The sequence below is a fragment of the Xyrauchen texanus genome, chromosome 15, assembly GCF_025860055.1.
Source record: "Xyrauchen texanus isolate HMW12.3.18 chromosome 15, RBS_HiC_50CHRs, whole genome shotgun sequence".
Classification (NCBI taxonomy): domain Eukaryota; kingdom Metazoa; phylum Chordata; class Actinopteri; order Cypriniformes; family Catostomidae; genus Xyrauchen; species Xyrauchen texanus.
In genome coordinates this window covers 6,907,783-6,923,068 of record NC_068290.1, presented here as the reverse complement: position 1 = coordinate 6,923,068, position 15,286 = coordinate 6,907,783, and the positions used below count along the sequence as shown (strand labels likewise).

The 15,286-nt window shown below is 39.7% G+C and overlaps 2 protein-coding genes across 4 annotated transcripts in view; both read right to left on the bottom strand.

The window, feature by feature from the left end:
• LOC127656207 (rho GTPase-activating protein 33-like) overlaps positions 1–5,278 on the bottom strand; it is a 62,934-nt gene extending 57,656 nt beyond the window's left edge. For all 3 annotated transcript variants that reach the window (XM_052144405.1, XM_052144403.1, XM_052144404.1), the window contains exon 1: positions 4,594–5,278. Coding sequence is in view for 2 of the 3 variants with exons in the window: in XM_052144403.1 (XP_052000363.1) it covers positions 4,594–4,680 (87 nt within the window). In the remaining variant the exon portion in view is untranslated. The remainder of the gene's footprint in view (positions 1–4,593) is intronic.
• Positions 5,279–6,179: 901 nt separating this feature from the next.
• LOC127656052 (RNA-binding protein 42-like) lies at positions 6,180–15,189 on the bottom strand. Its single transcript, XM_052144189.1, has 11 exons — positions 15,041–15,189; positions 14,194–14,261; positions 13,923–14,061; positions 13,358–13,424; positions 13,202–13,270; positions 12,324–12,490; positions 12,069–12,248; positions 11,490–11,627; positions 7,108–7,225; positions 6,780–6,974; positions 6,180–6,695 (listed from the first exon to the last, which is right to left on the bottom strand). The coding sequence occupies exons 2-11, from the start codon at positions 14,247–14,249 to the stop codon at positions 6,583–6,585; spliced, it is 1,242 nt and encodes a 413-aa protein (XP_052000149.1). The 5' UTR covers positions 14,250–14,261; positions 15,041–15,189; the 3' UTR covers positions 6,180–6,582.
• Between the last annotated feature and the right edge of the window lie 97 nt (positions 15,190–15,286).

Below are 15,286 nucleotides of genomic sequence, written 5' to 3'. Positions count from 1 at the left end.
GACAAAAATTGCCGCCGGCGGGTCCGCAAGAATTTATATATATATTTTTTTTTTCAAAATATTAATTAACTTCCATCTTAACCAACACAAAATTGGTATTGTTCGAATGCTTAGAAGCTCTACTTTAAAATGTATGTAGGCATTATGACCTTTAAGTGCTTGGAAATTTGCAGACAAATCAGAAGTGTTACGTTTTTATAATTTATTAATAATTTTGCTCTGAACATATTATTGTAATCAGTAAAAACATTAAACCTGATCAAATAGCCACGTGTCATATGATAGAAAGCTCTCAATGAATAAAATACAACCAGCCTATTTGTTTTACTCTCAGACAAAAATATAGCGAGTAATAGCTAAGCTAATAGCTAAATGGCTTTGTCGTGCACAACTGCTTGCAGCGCATAGCGCAAGATAAACATATTTTCTCCCATGGCTGCCACTTGTCATTGACCAATCAATCAGAGCTGAATTTATTCACATCCAATCAAATTACATTTAGCTTTTGTTTAGTCAAAAATAACATGGAGACATTGACAAGGAGGAGAGCACACCCGGCCCAGTTGGGCTAATCAGCCGAGGAGAGGGATAAATGTGGCGGAATGCAGCAGTTCGGGAGAGAGAGAGAGCCACATGCAGCTGCCGTGTGAGTATTTATTTTTGTGTCTTTTTGTTTAAGTTTGTAATAAATATTATTTTGACTGTTAAGCCAGTTCCCACCTCCTCCTCTCCCATCCTTAATCCTTGGTACAGAGAAGAATATACTCGCTGTTGCTAAATTTCCTGAGCAAACTTTTCTTTGAGCATTTACAGAGCCATAAATAGGAAAATAGCCTCATGGAAAGCTGTGATTGGCCGAGTTGGTGTACCAGGTGAAAATAGACTATGGAAAGTGTATAGTTATGTTTGGAAGATAGACTACTGTGTGATGTATACAAATGGGCCATGGAGCATATACATTAATTTTCTCTTCCTCAAAAGGTTTCTGAAACATCAACTTTAGATAAACAGAAAATACAATTTCCCAGGCAGGTTACAGGAGTGTTTTGTGGATTTTTAATGTTAATGTGTGGCCATCCCATTTTAATAATTGATGTGATGTTATTTACTATAACAATTTGCCAAACAAAATATGAAGTAACATGCAGTATGTTCCATAAGTCAATAAAGAAAATACAGAACTCATCAATTGTGGAGACAGATGGCAAGACACCATCAATATTATTTCAAAATGTCAAAGTAAATAAAAATCAACATGTTTTCAAAAATGAATCTTAACAAAATGCTAAATATAACAGTGTGGCAGGGCGGTGAGCGGGGACGGGTCGTGATAGCACACACAAATGTCAGACAGCTGCTAGTTAATCTCTCTCGCTGTCGCACTGCCGTCTCCGGTCAGCCTTTATCCCTCTCGGAGGCTTAATTAGCCTGATATGGGGCCGGGTGTGTAGCATCACGACCCGTCCACGCCCTCCGCCCTGCCTCAAACAGTATGCCTCATTTCAGTTTATTTTTGTTGTTGACCAATATTATTATTATTATTATAAACTTTGCTCAAAACATTTACATCTTCTCAAAGCAATGCAACAAAGAAAACAAAACATAAGTATAACAACATATATCCAATGAATATAAACACTTCTTGAAGAAAATAAATATCAAATAATTATTACTTCTTGAAAAAATGACAGAATTAATGCAGAGTTCATCTTTTGGCTTGTATAATATTATTTTGCATACTTCATTTTGAGGTGGAAAAACAGATTGCTTCTATTATGAGTGATTATCTTTGTGCGAAACAGTTTGCAGATTATATTTTTCTGCTCTGTACACCATGTCGCACCTGTTTTAATAACAAGCTCCTCTTCATTTTCTTGACCTGTTTGTGAGTCATCCCATTCTTTGAAGATTTCCTTCTCCATTTGGAATTTTCCTGGGTCAAATATGATTGAGTAACACGAATGATCCCGCTCAGAGCTCTCCTGTCTGTGGAGCACAAATATCAGAAAGCCTGCTGGATTGATGCGCACTTCAGAGCTCCAGAGACAGTGCGTGCCACAGTCACGTGAAACATTCATGTGTCAGATGAGAAGAATATATGGCACGTTTAAAGCGCCAAATGTGCAATGAAGGTTATCTCCATTAAATCATATCGGAATATCAATTGCAGGCCCCTGAATCGAATCGTATCGCGGCAGACTTTGAAGTATCGGCAAATATCGGATTGCAGGCCAAGAGAATTGATTCAAGATTGCATCATGATGAAACGTCCGATTTACACACCCAATATAACTAAATTATATATATCGTTATCGTGATATAACATTACTCATATTTGGTCATATTGCCCACCCCTAGCTGAGAGTCTCCGAATATATCATAATCTTTTAAAATTTTCTTTACAATGATACCAAACACTTGACCCTCATTGTTTTTTTTGTTATAAGCCTTTAATTTTGGGTATGCCACTAAAACAGGAAATCTAAAAACACCCTCAGAGCTTAAAGTGTTCAGCCTTCACTAATAACATATTTCACGTAATACTGTAGCTTTATTAAGTAGATTTATTTTGGAATACATCCTATGCTGTACAAATTCATTATTCATGAATACATTGTGCAAGCTGAACTACATGTGGGCTGTGCCAAGCTCTACTTACACAAGTAATATCTAGAAGGAACTCTAGACCTCATTAGAGTCTAACTGTATTGATTTTTACCGCACTCGCTGCCAAACGATTGCCAGTGTTAAGAAAATCCAATCAACACAGTCAAAAGAATGAAAAAGAACAGCCCTCTGACTCCCAAATATCCATCATAAATCTTCCAGCCAGGAACTTCCAGACACAATGCCAAGTTCCTACACACCCTCTATGCCAGACCAGGATGCTGTGGTGGTAATTAAACACCTTGAACACCCACTGCTGCACTACAGTGGTGCATCTCGTGCCTGGCAAAGATTGTGTGCAATAAGTTACTACCTTACATCAGGAACATCACTTTGCTATGCTATACTAAAAAACTGATTAAAAAATAAAGCTGCTTTATTTTACTCCATCCAAAAATGAAAATGTTCTCATAATTTACTCATCCTCATGCCATCCCAGATGTGTATGATTTTCTTTCTTCTGGAGAACACAAATGAAGATATTTAGAAGAATATATCTGCTATGTAGATCCATACAATGCAAGTGAATGGTGATCAGAAATCAGAAAGTACAAAAAAGCAGCATAAAAGTAATCCCTAAGACTTCAGTTGTTAAATCCATATCTTATAAAGCGATGTGATGGATGTGGGTGAGAAACTCTTTATGTTTTTTCTCATAAAAGCTACCATATGAGTTCAGAAGACTTGGAATATTGTGCATGAGTCGTATATACAAATTTTATGATGCTTTATGGTCATTTTTTGTCCTTTTTGGAGCTTGACCGACCCTGGACCCAATCCACTATTGTGAACATTCTTCAAAACTTGTATTGTTTTCCACAAATGAAAGTCATGGGGGTTTGGAACAACATGAGGTTGATTAAATGATGTAGGATACTCATTTTTGGGTGGGTGATCCCTTCAAGCAAACAGAAGAGACTAGACAAGACAGACGACCAATTGAACTTTAGTCTAATGTTCCAGATGTGACGGAGATGATCAAAACTTATGAAACCCCAAACAAATAGTGGTTTAGTGAACGTAACCATCCCATAAAAGAAAGTCTGTTTAATTTTGGGCTCATACATTTGCAGAGGATACTTATTTCTTAAATTGATGAAATCATAGAATTTACCAAACTGAATTACAAAGAAATGTAGCTACATTTCAAGACTATTCCAACCATTGACTATTCTAAGTCAATGTTGACTAAGCAACTCCCACTTCCAAAGAAGTCAAGCCTTATGCTTGAATAAACTGAACATGTTTTTCAGCTAGTTTGTCTCCAAGAGGACCTGCATAGTCACTGTTTTTAAACAACAAACCATGCTGAGTGCAAACAGTAATCAGATCTGTGCTGTGAAAAAAAGACTAGACAACCCAAAAACCTTAAAAAGAATGCCAAATGTTGTTTCCATCTGGTTACTTTCGTCCTGGAACACTCAGAAGTGTGGCGTTTCAGAGGATGTAGTCTTTGTTAGGTACGGATGAGGGCTAATGAATGTGGTGTCTTTGATGGAAGCAAAACAATAGAAGATGAATATGCCTGTCAAATGGAACGTTACTGATGATGACGAGCACGCTACAATGGCAGCTAACAACACCGTTTAAATGAAATTATACCCAATAAAGAAGCTGTACTCCCAGTGGAATAGTGCAAGATGGGTGGGATGGCCTCTTATGACAGGGAGGAGCTCAAACCATCCCCGAAAACACTGAACCCTCCTGGCAACATCAGATGAGGGACAATGGCAGTTTGTCAGATGCAGTGTCTCGCTGATGTTGTAACTAAGGCAACAACAGCATCAATAAAAGTAACTCAATCAGTAGGAGGAAACTAGCCTATACGCAGTGGCGTCGAATTGAAATGGGATGTTCAGGCAAACCATTTAATAATAAACTGAGATTGGATGATTGTTCAGATTTTAATTCATAATCATGACTTACCACCATCCCGATGTCCAGCTTGAGCGGGTGGGATCTGCGGGGATCCGTGTTTGGATCGGGATGCGTTTCCAAAGTTCCTTCCCACATTAACTCTTGTCCTTACATCCTGATTTAATTCGCAATAATGTGTAAATATTCTTTATCGTTTGCTCGCGCAAAAGCACCGCCCGACCCCAGAGTAAAGAGAGCCGTTAGACCAAATAGTCCCGATAAAGACAAAAAAGAGGAGGAGGAGAAAGAGGGGGAGGAAGATGGGGCCAGCACTTCCTCAAAAAACTCCAGAAATCCCACATAGAAACGAACTGACATCCGATAAACAAAAGTCCTCAGTCAGAAACCCCAAATAAAGCCGCGCGTACGTGCTCAGATTCCCCGTTACGGCGGAATCGTTCCCGCGTGCTCGTCGCGTGAGTTCTCGCGTCCATCTCTCCACTAGCTGCCTGGGAGAACTGAGGGGCTCTTCGCCACTCCCAAAACAACGGACGCGGGTTAGTTCGCTTCGCCCAACCGCTGTCGATGGAACTGTTTATGAGCTAAATCGATCAATTTCCAAAATATTTTTGCGCCACTGTACTTATATGCCTAAACTGGGCGAGATACAAGCGGTAGTTGTTCTAAAATTTAAACTTTATGGACGCTAACCACACTGGACTCCCTTCTTTTCCAGAATGGAGTGTTCCACTGTGGTGCCCCGTCGGACAAAAGGAAGCCTGAAGCGCGCTGCTGATCAATGGGCGGAGGCGCGCGATTATCATCCAGTTGAATTAAGAAACAGTGGAGCCAATCTGTACATATGCATTACAACTTTGAGCCACAATTTATTTCCTCTGTCTGTATTTTATGGCGTAGGGACAGAGTCTGGGGACCATTTTAAATCACTTTATCATCAGCCTAATTAGCCATACGTCATTAGCTTATTGACTGTAATGGTCTTTGAATTGCTCTATTCTGCCTACCACCAGACTGTTACTACCTTGTGGTACCATGAATAAAATGGCACATGAATATGTTAATGATACAACTAAGTATCATAGTAATAATATGGTTTTTGGATGTGTTCTGATTTGAGTTCTCACGAACTCACTGGTCATCTTTAAAATACAAATATTATATAATTGTATATGAATATGGTACTTAAATAGCACTTTGCTATGTATCAAAGTATAACAGCATTTAATTTTTTTTAAATGAAAAGATTTCAAATCCTTAACAAAACTCACTTGTGGCTCTTAGTTGCATTTTCTTCTGGTTTTATAATGCGTGTATATTCTCAATTGTTGGTCAGACAGATCGATGCATGAGACATTTCTGCTTTTTGTCAGCTTTAGGCCATAAGCTTTTAGAAATGCATGAATGCAAGTGGCCGTGTGCCATTAGAAAGAAAAAGGCATGTGGTTTGTAAGTGCCACTGGCAATACAGGCTTTTAATTTCCCAAATAACTCATAAGTGCAATTTTTTGAATTCTTTTGTAATGTCTAAAAAAGGTTGAAATTAATATGCATTATTCATATCAAAACTCTGATATACCACCTGGTGGTTGTTTTTTGAATCATCAAGGAGTTGTATGGAAAAAAAGAACAACAAAACATGTTTGATTTTAAACTAAAGAACCTCCTCAGTTTATTGAAAAGATTTTTACACCCATTACTTAAAACATTGACTTTAAAATGGCAACAAATGTAATGGACTTCCTGAACTTTAAGGGTAGCTGCATTTGAAAGGTTTAGTTCCCACAATTCATATATCTGAAAATATTTCTTAAGAGCATTTTGGAGAAGAGAAAGGATCTGCATGATTTTACAGCATGCAATCCGTAATAATACACCTGGAAATAAATTCATATTTTGGGCCATGCGGAAAGTTGACGCTTGTTTATTTGCAATGATGCCACTTTAATCCTCCTTCAATCCTCCTCCATTATATTTCTCCTGGGTTGGTGACTCTGACACACGCACACAAATCAAGTCCATAGTTTCAGTATGGATGGATTATCTCAGTCCCAGCTTCTTTTTCTCCTTCTGCTTCTTACGTACAACCTCCAGATTGCGATCCTTCCACGAGCTCTTACGTAGTTTGATGGGTCTGCTGCCCACATACCTCCCTGGAAGACAACAGAAAATGTAAAATAGCTCTGACTGGATTTTTCTGCATTGCTGTAAATGCATTATTAGCCCTATTAACTCACCGTTCATCTCTCTCATAGCACGCACATAATCATTGGGATCTTTAAAACTCACAAAGCCGTAACCCTTTGTTTTCCCAGTGCGTTTGTCTCGAACAACCTTTGCCTTCAGGAAGGATGGATAACGGCTAAACGCTCTCGCAAGGATGTCATCATTCACCTCATTCCCCAGATCTCCACAAAATATCCGGAAATCATCTGGAAAGACAAGAGCAACACAGAGAGCAAATGTAGACAGGAGCAAAAAGATCATTTCACTTCAACTTGCTTGGCTTCTTTACACATCAAAAGGAAAAAAAAAATATATGAAATTGTCAAAGTGGCCACACACCTGTATCCCACTCTGATAGGCTTGTGTCTTCCCATGTGACGCCAGCAGCAACCCGGATGCATTTCCTCACTTTTTCTTGCTTCCCTTTCTTCTTATCCTCTGTGCTGTTATCCATAGGCTACACAAACATGGATAAGGCAGTATTAGAACAATATCCACACAGAGAGCAACTAGTCAGTAATCCCATTTTATTTTGAAATTATGTTTATTGAATTATCTTGCATTTACATTTTATATTTAGGCATTTGGCAGATACTTTTATCCAATCGACTTACAGTGCACTTATTACAGGGACAATCCCCCCAGAACAACCTGGAGTTAAGTGCCTTGCTCAAGGACACAATGGTGGTGGCCATGGGGATCGAACCAGCAACCTTCTGATTACCAGTTATGTGCTTTAGCCCAATACATCTTGTATTGTGTAACGTGTATATCATTTTTTTTTTTATAATTTCAGTATAATACATGTCCAAACAAATTATATAAAATGAAAATTCTCACATAATTTACTCACCCTCATTCCATCCTATATGTGTATTTTTTCAGAACACAAAGATTTTTTAGAAGAAAATCTCAGCTCTGTTGGTCCATATTATGAAAGTAATCTTGAAAGCACAAAAAAAAAACATCTTGTATTGTACATAAAAAAGGCAGCATCTAAGTAATCCATAAAACTCCATATCTTAATCCATATCTTCGGAATCAATATTATAAGGGTGGGTAAGAAACAAATCAATATTTAAGTAATTTTTTACTATAAATTCTCAACCCTTCATTGTAGGTGGCAATATGCACAAAGAATGTGAATCGCCAAAAACAAAAGAAGAACTCTTAGGAGGGCTGTTTGAAAGTGTAAATTTACAGTAAAAAAAGGACTTAAATATTCATTTGTTTCTAACCAAAGAGCAGAGGTAGCTTCGTAAGTCTTGGAAGGCAGAGGAGCAGGAGGGCTTGAAGGTATTGCGGAATGGCATAAGCGCTAGATTAGAAATCTTGAGGAGGGCAGAGAGAATCCGACAGTGAAGGAGGAAGAGGGAGCATGAAATGGCAAAATTCATCAAGGATCCTTTTAAGTTTGCCAGAAACCTGCAGAAAGAAAAGCAGAGTGGGAAGCTGGTGATGGCAAAAGAGGAACTAGAAGACCACAAGGAACAGCAACTTGTAGGTGACCCCTACAAAGACAACCCTTCTTGGCTCCCCTGGATATGTCCCATGGCCAGTAGAGCCATTAGTGGAATCTGACGTAGATCCGCCTGAGCTGAGTGAGTTGAGGCAGGTGGTAGAAAAAGCCAGGGCAACTTCAGCCCCAGGCCCGAATTAGATACCACACAAGCTGTATAAGAAGTGTCCCGTGGTTCTCAAAATGTTGTGGAGACTGTTGAGAGTTGCTTGGAAGATGCAGCCCATATCTGTGGAGTGGCAAAGGGCAGTGGCAATTTTCATGCCCAAAGAGCAGGTATCTACCAACATTAGTCAGTTTAGGAGCATTGCTCTATTGAACATTGAGGAAAAGCTTTTCTTTTAGGTGGTAGATAGGAGGATGCCTGACTACCTCTTGAAGAATGGATACATAGACACAAGCTGCCAGAAGACAGGTGTACCAGGTTTTCCTTGGTGCGTGGAACATGCGTCAGTAATATGGGAGCAGATCCAGTCTACTAAGAGAGAAGACATCCACTTAGTCTGGCTGGACTTGGCAAATGCCTATGGATCAGTTCCACACCAGCTTGATAGCTATGCACTGAAGTTTTTCCATGTACCAGAGTGCATTAAGAGCTTGGTAGACAGCTAATATGGGGACTTTAAGATATGTCATTCAACACAGGACAACACAACGTGATGGCAGCAACTGGAAAAACGAATAGTGATGGGATGTTCAATCTCTCCCATCCGGTTCATGGCTGCATTCGAGATCATCCTAATTGGAGAAAGACAAATGGTCTGAGGAGTCAGTGCACATTCTGGGGTGAGATTGCCAGCTCTGTGCAGTTATATGGATGATGTCACACAAATATCCGCTGCAAGACCGCTGCATGTACAAACCAGCTCTTAAAAAGGCTGGAAGAGCTATTGGCATGGGACAGAAAGAAGATTAACGTAGTCTTTATATTATAAAGAGAGTGAGGGACGATAGGATTTCATTTGAGGTGGAGGGGGGGAAGAATCACGGCTGTGGCAGGGCAGCCTATTCAAAGTTTAGGGAAAGAATACACAGCAGATCTTTTAGACAATAAGATACAATTGTCATCTCCCAGGAAAATTCAAGATTTGGTGTTACCAATTTACACTCTGTCGCCTGATGTGGTCAGAAAAAATGTGTGAGATTTCTGCAACGGCATTGACAAGGATGGATGTCAAAGCTAACAGTTATATCAGGAAGTGGCTAGGCCTGCCACATTGTCTCACAGATGTAGCATTGTTTGGAAGAAATGCTTTACAACTGTCACTATAATTACTCACTCTTGGCTACAAGCAGGAAAAGACCAGGCTCGTTTTGGAGCTACAGTAATCAACAGACAAGGCAGTAAGGACAGGTCTAGTCAAAGTCCGAACAGACAGAATTTGGAAGGCAGAGGAGGTCGTAAACCAGGAGGTTTCAAGACAGAAGCATCAAGAGATTGTTGCAAGAACACATTCAAGAACAGCCCTGGGATGGGTGATGGCTCCCAAATTGAAGAATCCCCGAAACAGAGGAAAGCAATGGTAGTTACGAAAGAGGAAGGGTATAAGGTTAGGGCAGTCAGCCAGCAATAGCTAAAGTGCTGGACCATATGGAAGGGGACACTTGATAGTTTGTTAGGATGGCTGAACTGTGGAAGGTGCCCCAGGCCAGGCTAAGATTTCTAATAAGATCCACCTATGATACCCTATCAAGCCCTGGGAATTTGTCTCTGTGGTATGGCAAAGAGGAGAGTTGCCCCCTGTGTGAGGCCCCAAGAGCAAACTTAAAGCACATATTGGTTTGGTGCAAGACATGGCACAAGTATGATACAGGTGGCGGTAAGAACAGGTCTTGCAGAAGTGCTGGCAGAGATCCTAGAGGTGCATAGAGTGAAGGCAAACAAAGGCAACCATGCTTCCCAAAGGCAATTGTTAAAAAAAAAAAAAAAAAAAAAAAGGGACGTGCCCACAAGGCACAGCACAAAGGGAAGCCAGATCAATCTTGGCGCCTGGAAGTGATTGGACAATGATGGTCAGCAGCTAAAATTTCCTACCGAGGTTTGCATTACCTCCTTGAGGCCGGATGTAGTGTTGTGGTTGACTTCAGCTAGGACAATAGCAATGATTGAGCTTTCTGTTCCATGGGAGACAGCCTATGAGAGGAAGAAACTAAAATATGCTGATCTGGCCGCAGAGTGCAGGGAAACTGAATGGAGGACTGCCACCTACCCTGTGGAGGTTGGGTACCAAGGATTTATGGGAACATCAATGCAGCACCTTTTTAGAGACATTGGCATCATGGGAGCAGCTTCAAAAAAGTATTTGAAAGAATAGGCAGAGGAAGCTGAGAAAAAGTCGAGGTATTATGACATATAGAACCCTGGTTTCAAGTAATTCATGAAGGAAGGATGTCTGGATGGGAAAGCAAGGATAAGAGGCGTTGGAGGGGATCTGGGGTCTAGCTGCGGAAAGTGGCAGGGAGACATCCCTGACCTCTGCCCCACCACCAGATGATGTTCCGGGATTAATGGGGTGAAACATTGAAGATAGGGGGCTCCCGGCTGATGACCAGCCAGGCACTGTACAGATGCGAAAGGCAATAATGCCCGGCAGGTTACTACAGCTACTTGTGCAACTGTTTATCTGTTTCTCACCAACTCTCATGTCATATTGCTTCTGAAGACATCGATTTACCCACAGAAGTCATATGGATTACTTTTATGCTGCCTTCATATTTATTTATTTTTAGCTTCAGGGTTTTGGACACTGTTGACTTGCATTGTAAGGACCTACAGAGCTGAGATATTCTTCTAAAAAGTTTGTGTTCAACAGAACAAAGAAAGTCAGACACATCTGGGACGACATAAGGGAATTAAAATTTTTGGCAGAACTGCTACTTTAATATGCAGAGAAATCCTTTCAAAGGTTGAATCCTCCAAAAAGTGTAAACATTGTGGCACTTTCTAAACATTGTTCTTAATTGGAGAATACCAAACAGCTCAACACAGCAACATTGGATCAACCAATGGCATGAGTTTGGGGCAGGGCTATATGTTTGTCAGATGAGTGACAAATAGAGTGTGCTTGAGAAACCTGTTTGAAAACATTATATTTGCAATTCTTTTGGTAACACCAGGGGTGTTGAAATGTCACACTTTACCTATTAAAATAAGGGTAAAAGATCATCCTAAGCAAAAGTAATATTAAAGTGAATTCTGAACCTCTGCGTGTGAAGGCTCAGGCTCCGGCATGTTTGGCCCGATCACGCTGTCATCTATGACCGGCTCTTTCTTTGACTCCAGCAGCCCAGCTGCAATCACTGCGGCCTGCTGCTCTGCCACCAATGCAGACAACTCCTCCTGAGAAAGACAGGCCAGAGAGGAAGGCAATTTAGCTGATCAGGAATGCATTACAATGCAAGCAGAAAGGGCTGAACTAATATCGTTATAGTCAGGATGTGAAATTAAAATGATAGTTCACCCAAATATGGCAATATTTTCATCATTTACTCACACTCAAGTTTCTCAAAACACTTATGGCATCCTTTCTTCCATTTAACACAAAAGGGACTTTTTTCACACAATGAAAATGTATTGCAACTGTGGCTGTCAGTCCCTAACATTCTGCCAAGCATCTCCTTTTATGTTTGAAGGAAGAAAGTAAGTTATTCGGGTTTGGAGCAACATGAAGGTGAGTAAGTGATGGCCAAACTTTTTCACCTGCCAAAATGATACAATTTTTAAACAGTGGTGGATAATTTTGCTTTTTTAAATTAAGAGCGGTGTTTGTTGATAGTTTACCATGCGTGCTTGTTTTTGGCTCTTGAGGTCGACTCTCTTAGGGGCCGGGGGGGCCGTGTACACAGTGGGGGCTGCCTGTATAACACTAGGAGTGATTTTTGTAGGGGCATGAGACATGGGTCGTGGTGGTGCTGCTGTCATGAGACATTGGTCGTGGTGGTGCTGCTTCATGCTCCCAACCTGGCCAAAGACACAAATGTAAAAATCTGACCTTATTTATAATGCTAACACGATTAACATTTGAAAAATACCTACTGGTGGCATGGGCCCCATGGGTGGTCCAACTGGAGCCATGAGGGGCTGAGGAGGTCTTGACATAGGTGGAGCCATCATCATGGGTGGAGGAGGTGGAGGTCTGGGAAGAGGAGGTGCCATCATGCCCTGATGAGGAGGACCACGCATCAATGGCATTCTCTGACCAACTGAAAGAGTGAGAGATGTTTGCATTTTTAAAAAAGCATAAATACATTTGAAGGACACTGCATTTTAGGCTGAGTAACGTTATGTACATTGTGTGTAAAAGTTTATGTGCTACAATGCATTTAGTTAGGTTTCCAGATTGCTCAAATATCGAATTGTTCAAAAGTGTTCACATCGACTTTGAATATGGACAATCCGATCAGAATTTAGAGTCAAAATCATCCATTTCATAATGTTAGTTTTACTGTTTTTAATCTTTGGTTTTTAACTTGTTATATACTGTGAAGCTAATGCCAGACTTTGGATTAATTTATTCATTTGTTATATAAAACTTTATCTTTTATTTTGTGTATACCAAGTGCTGAAAAAAAAATAGAGTATAAACCTTTTTTTGTTAGGAATTTAATTAATTAATATCCAAAAATAGGTATTACCAAATGTTTTTTTTCATTGGATTTTCATAAACAATAACTGTATACATATAAATTGCTACAGTGATATAAAATTAAAAGAGATTAAATAAAATTACAATTACTTTCATTATACAGCCCAGGCCTATAAATTAAAAAGCTACAAGTCTTACAAAATATAAGTTTAAAATACACACACACTCTACCTCTTCATGTTAAAAATTGCTATTCACTCAAGCATCCCACACAAAAGCCTACAATTGAAACCAAGGTCTAAGATCCTTGGCTGAGGTTTGTGATTACCTGGTCTCTGTAGGACGTGCGGAACAAATGCGGGACGCATCATTGGAGGAGGTGGCACTGCCGGAATGGCTGCAAAAAAATGCAGATATCAGTCGATTCCCAAACATGACTATCTTAAAATGTACAATTAGAGCATAATTATTTAAAAGACTGTACCAGGGCCAACAAATGTAGGGGGAGGACCAACTATTGTAGCAGCCCTTGCATCCAAACTCTGTTGTACCTAATAATACAAAAAAGTACATGTAATTAAAAACTATGAGTTGATGTTTATGTGTAACTGTACTCTATAATATTTATAATATCTATAATAATACTACATATACTGAACACATTTCTTTCTAGGTAACTAATGTAAACAAATGTGACATTGACCATGTTAATTACTTTGTAGGTTTCCTAGCTTCCAAGCACACAAGATGCTCTTTGGAAAATTCTCAAATCATGCTGTTATTAAATGCTGCTCCTGTAGCTCAGCTGGTAGAGCATGGCGTTCACAATGCCAAGGGTTCAGTTCCCAGGGAACACACTTGTATACTTTAAACCTTTAATACACTGTACGTTGCTTTAGATAAAAGTGTCTGCCATATTCATACAAATGTAAATGTAATGTAAAATTAAATCAAAAGGTGTCATACCAAATATTGAGAAATTCTGAAGCTCATTTAAAAATATTTCAAACTCATTTACATAAATTTTGTGGGTTAACAATAATTAGTACCTCCCGGTAGGTGTTTGTGCCAATGATTGACCTGACAATGGGTAAACCTGGCATTGCCAGAGCGACTGGCACACCTTCAACCATTGCAGAGCCACCAGCAGAGATGGCCACAGGTCCTCCCAACACCTCCTGCTCAAACCTATAAATCAATCAACATCAGGACAAAGTTAGCATTAGCAAGACTCCATTCTACACCCTTCAATCACCAGAAACCTCATCATACTGCAAATATATACATCTGGAATGGCAGACGAGTTAAATGAGTACTCACAATGCCATCTCGGCTTCCATCTCCTTCAGACGCTCTTCTCCAGATTTTAACGCCATACTGAGTGTCTGCTGCAAAACAATGAAACCAGAAAAACATCAGTAAACAAATCAATAGCATTCTGTCAAAGCTAGTGAGCTGCCAACCTAGACAATATTTTGGGGAATTATAACCATTCCAAAAATGACAATTGCACTTGAGAATGCCCAAAATCCAAATATATTGCACATTTCAACGATTCCCCAAAACGCTGTGTGTTCCTGCAATGCCCTAAAATGCTGCCCCATGCTTGTGATGACCAAAGCTGCTATGCATCCTATGATAACCAAAAATACTGCCAAGCTTATTTCCAATAATGCAGCAAACTCCCACACATATTGCACATTCCTATGACCACCACAATGCTGCACACTTATGATGCCCAAACTGCTGCATGCTCCTCGAGCTTGTGATGCCACAAAAATGCTGCACATTCTATGCTGCATAATATGAAAAACAAAATAAAAAATATGTTGCACGCGATGGCCTAAAAATTCATATCTAGTTAGGCTGCTCAACTTTTTAAGCTTTTAAAACACAGTCTACGTTTTTCTTTTGGAAAGATTAATCGACTTCAAAAAGCATAAATAAAGCAGAAAGATCCCGTCTAAGTTAAAACGGAGTTTATCTCTAATCCAGTAACTCTTAATATAGGAGATGTTTATAAAGAGTAAATTATGTTGGGTCGATTACTTTATACGCAACTGATCCATCGAATGGCACATGAAACTGTTTTATATCTCCAGACCAAATCAAATTACAATCTAGTGTCACGAACTAGTCAGCTATGGTTAACTAATGCACACTTTACCGTGAAATCTGTCCTTATAAAGTAGTTCAGTCAAATATTCGGAAATAAAAGAACAAAAAGGATCTGGATAATTTGTTTTCGTCAACGATACGATGCATCAGGGCGCAGAGGAATGAAGTCAGACAATCCCTTCGGTCCTTCCTTGGCGCTGCGCGCAGGAAAATGAGGTCATGAACTTCTTCTTCTAATGATGTTTAATGGCGGTTGGCAAACCAACTTCAGGTGCATTACCGCCACCAGCTGGAC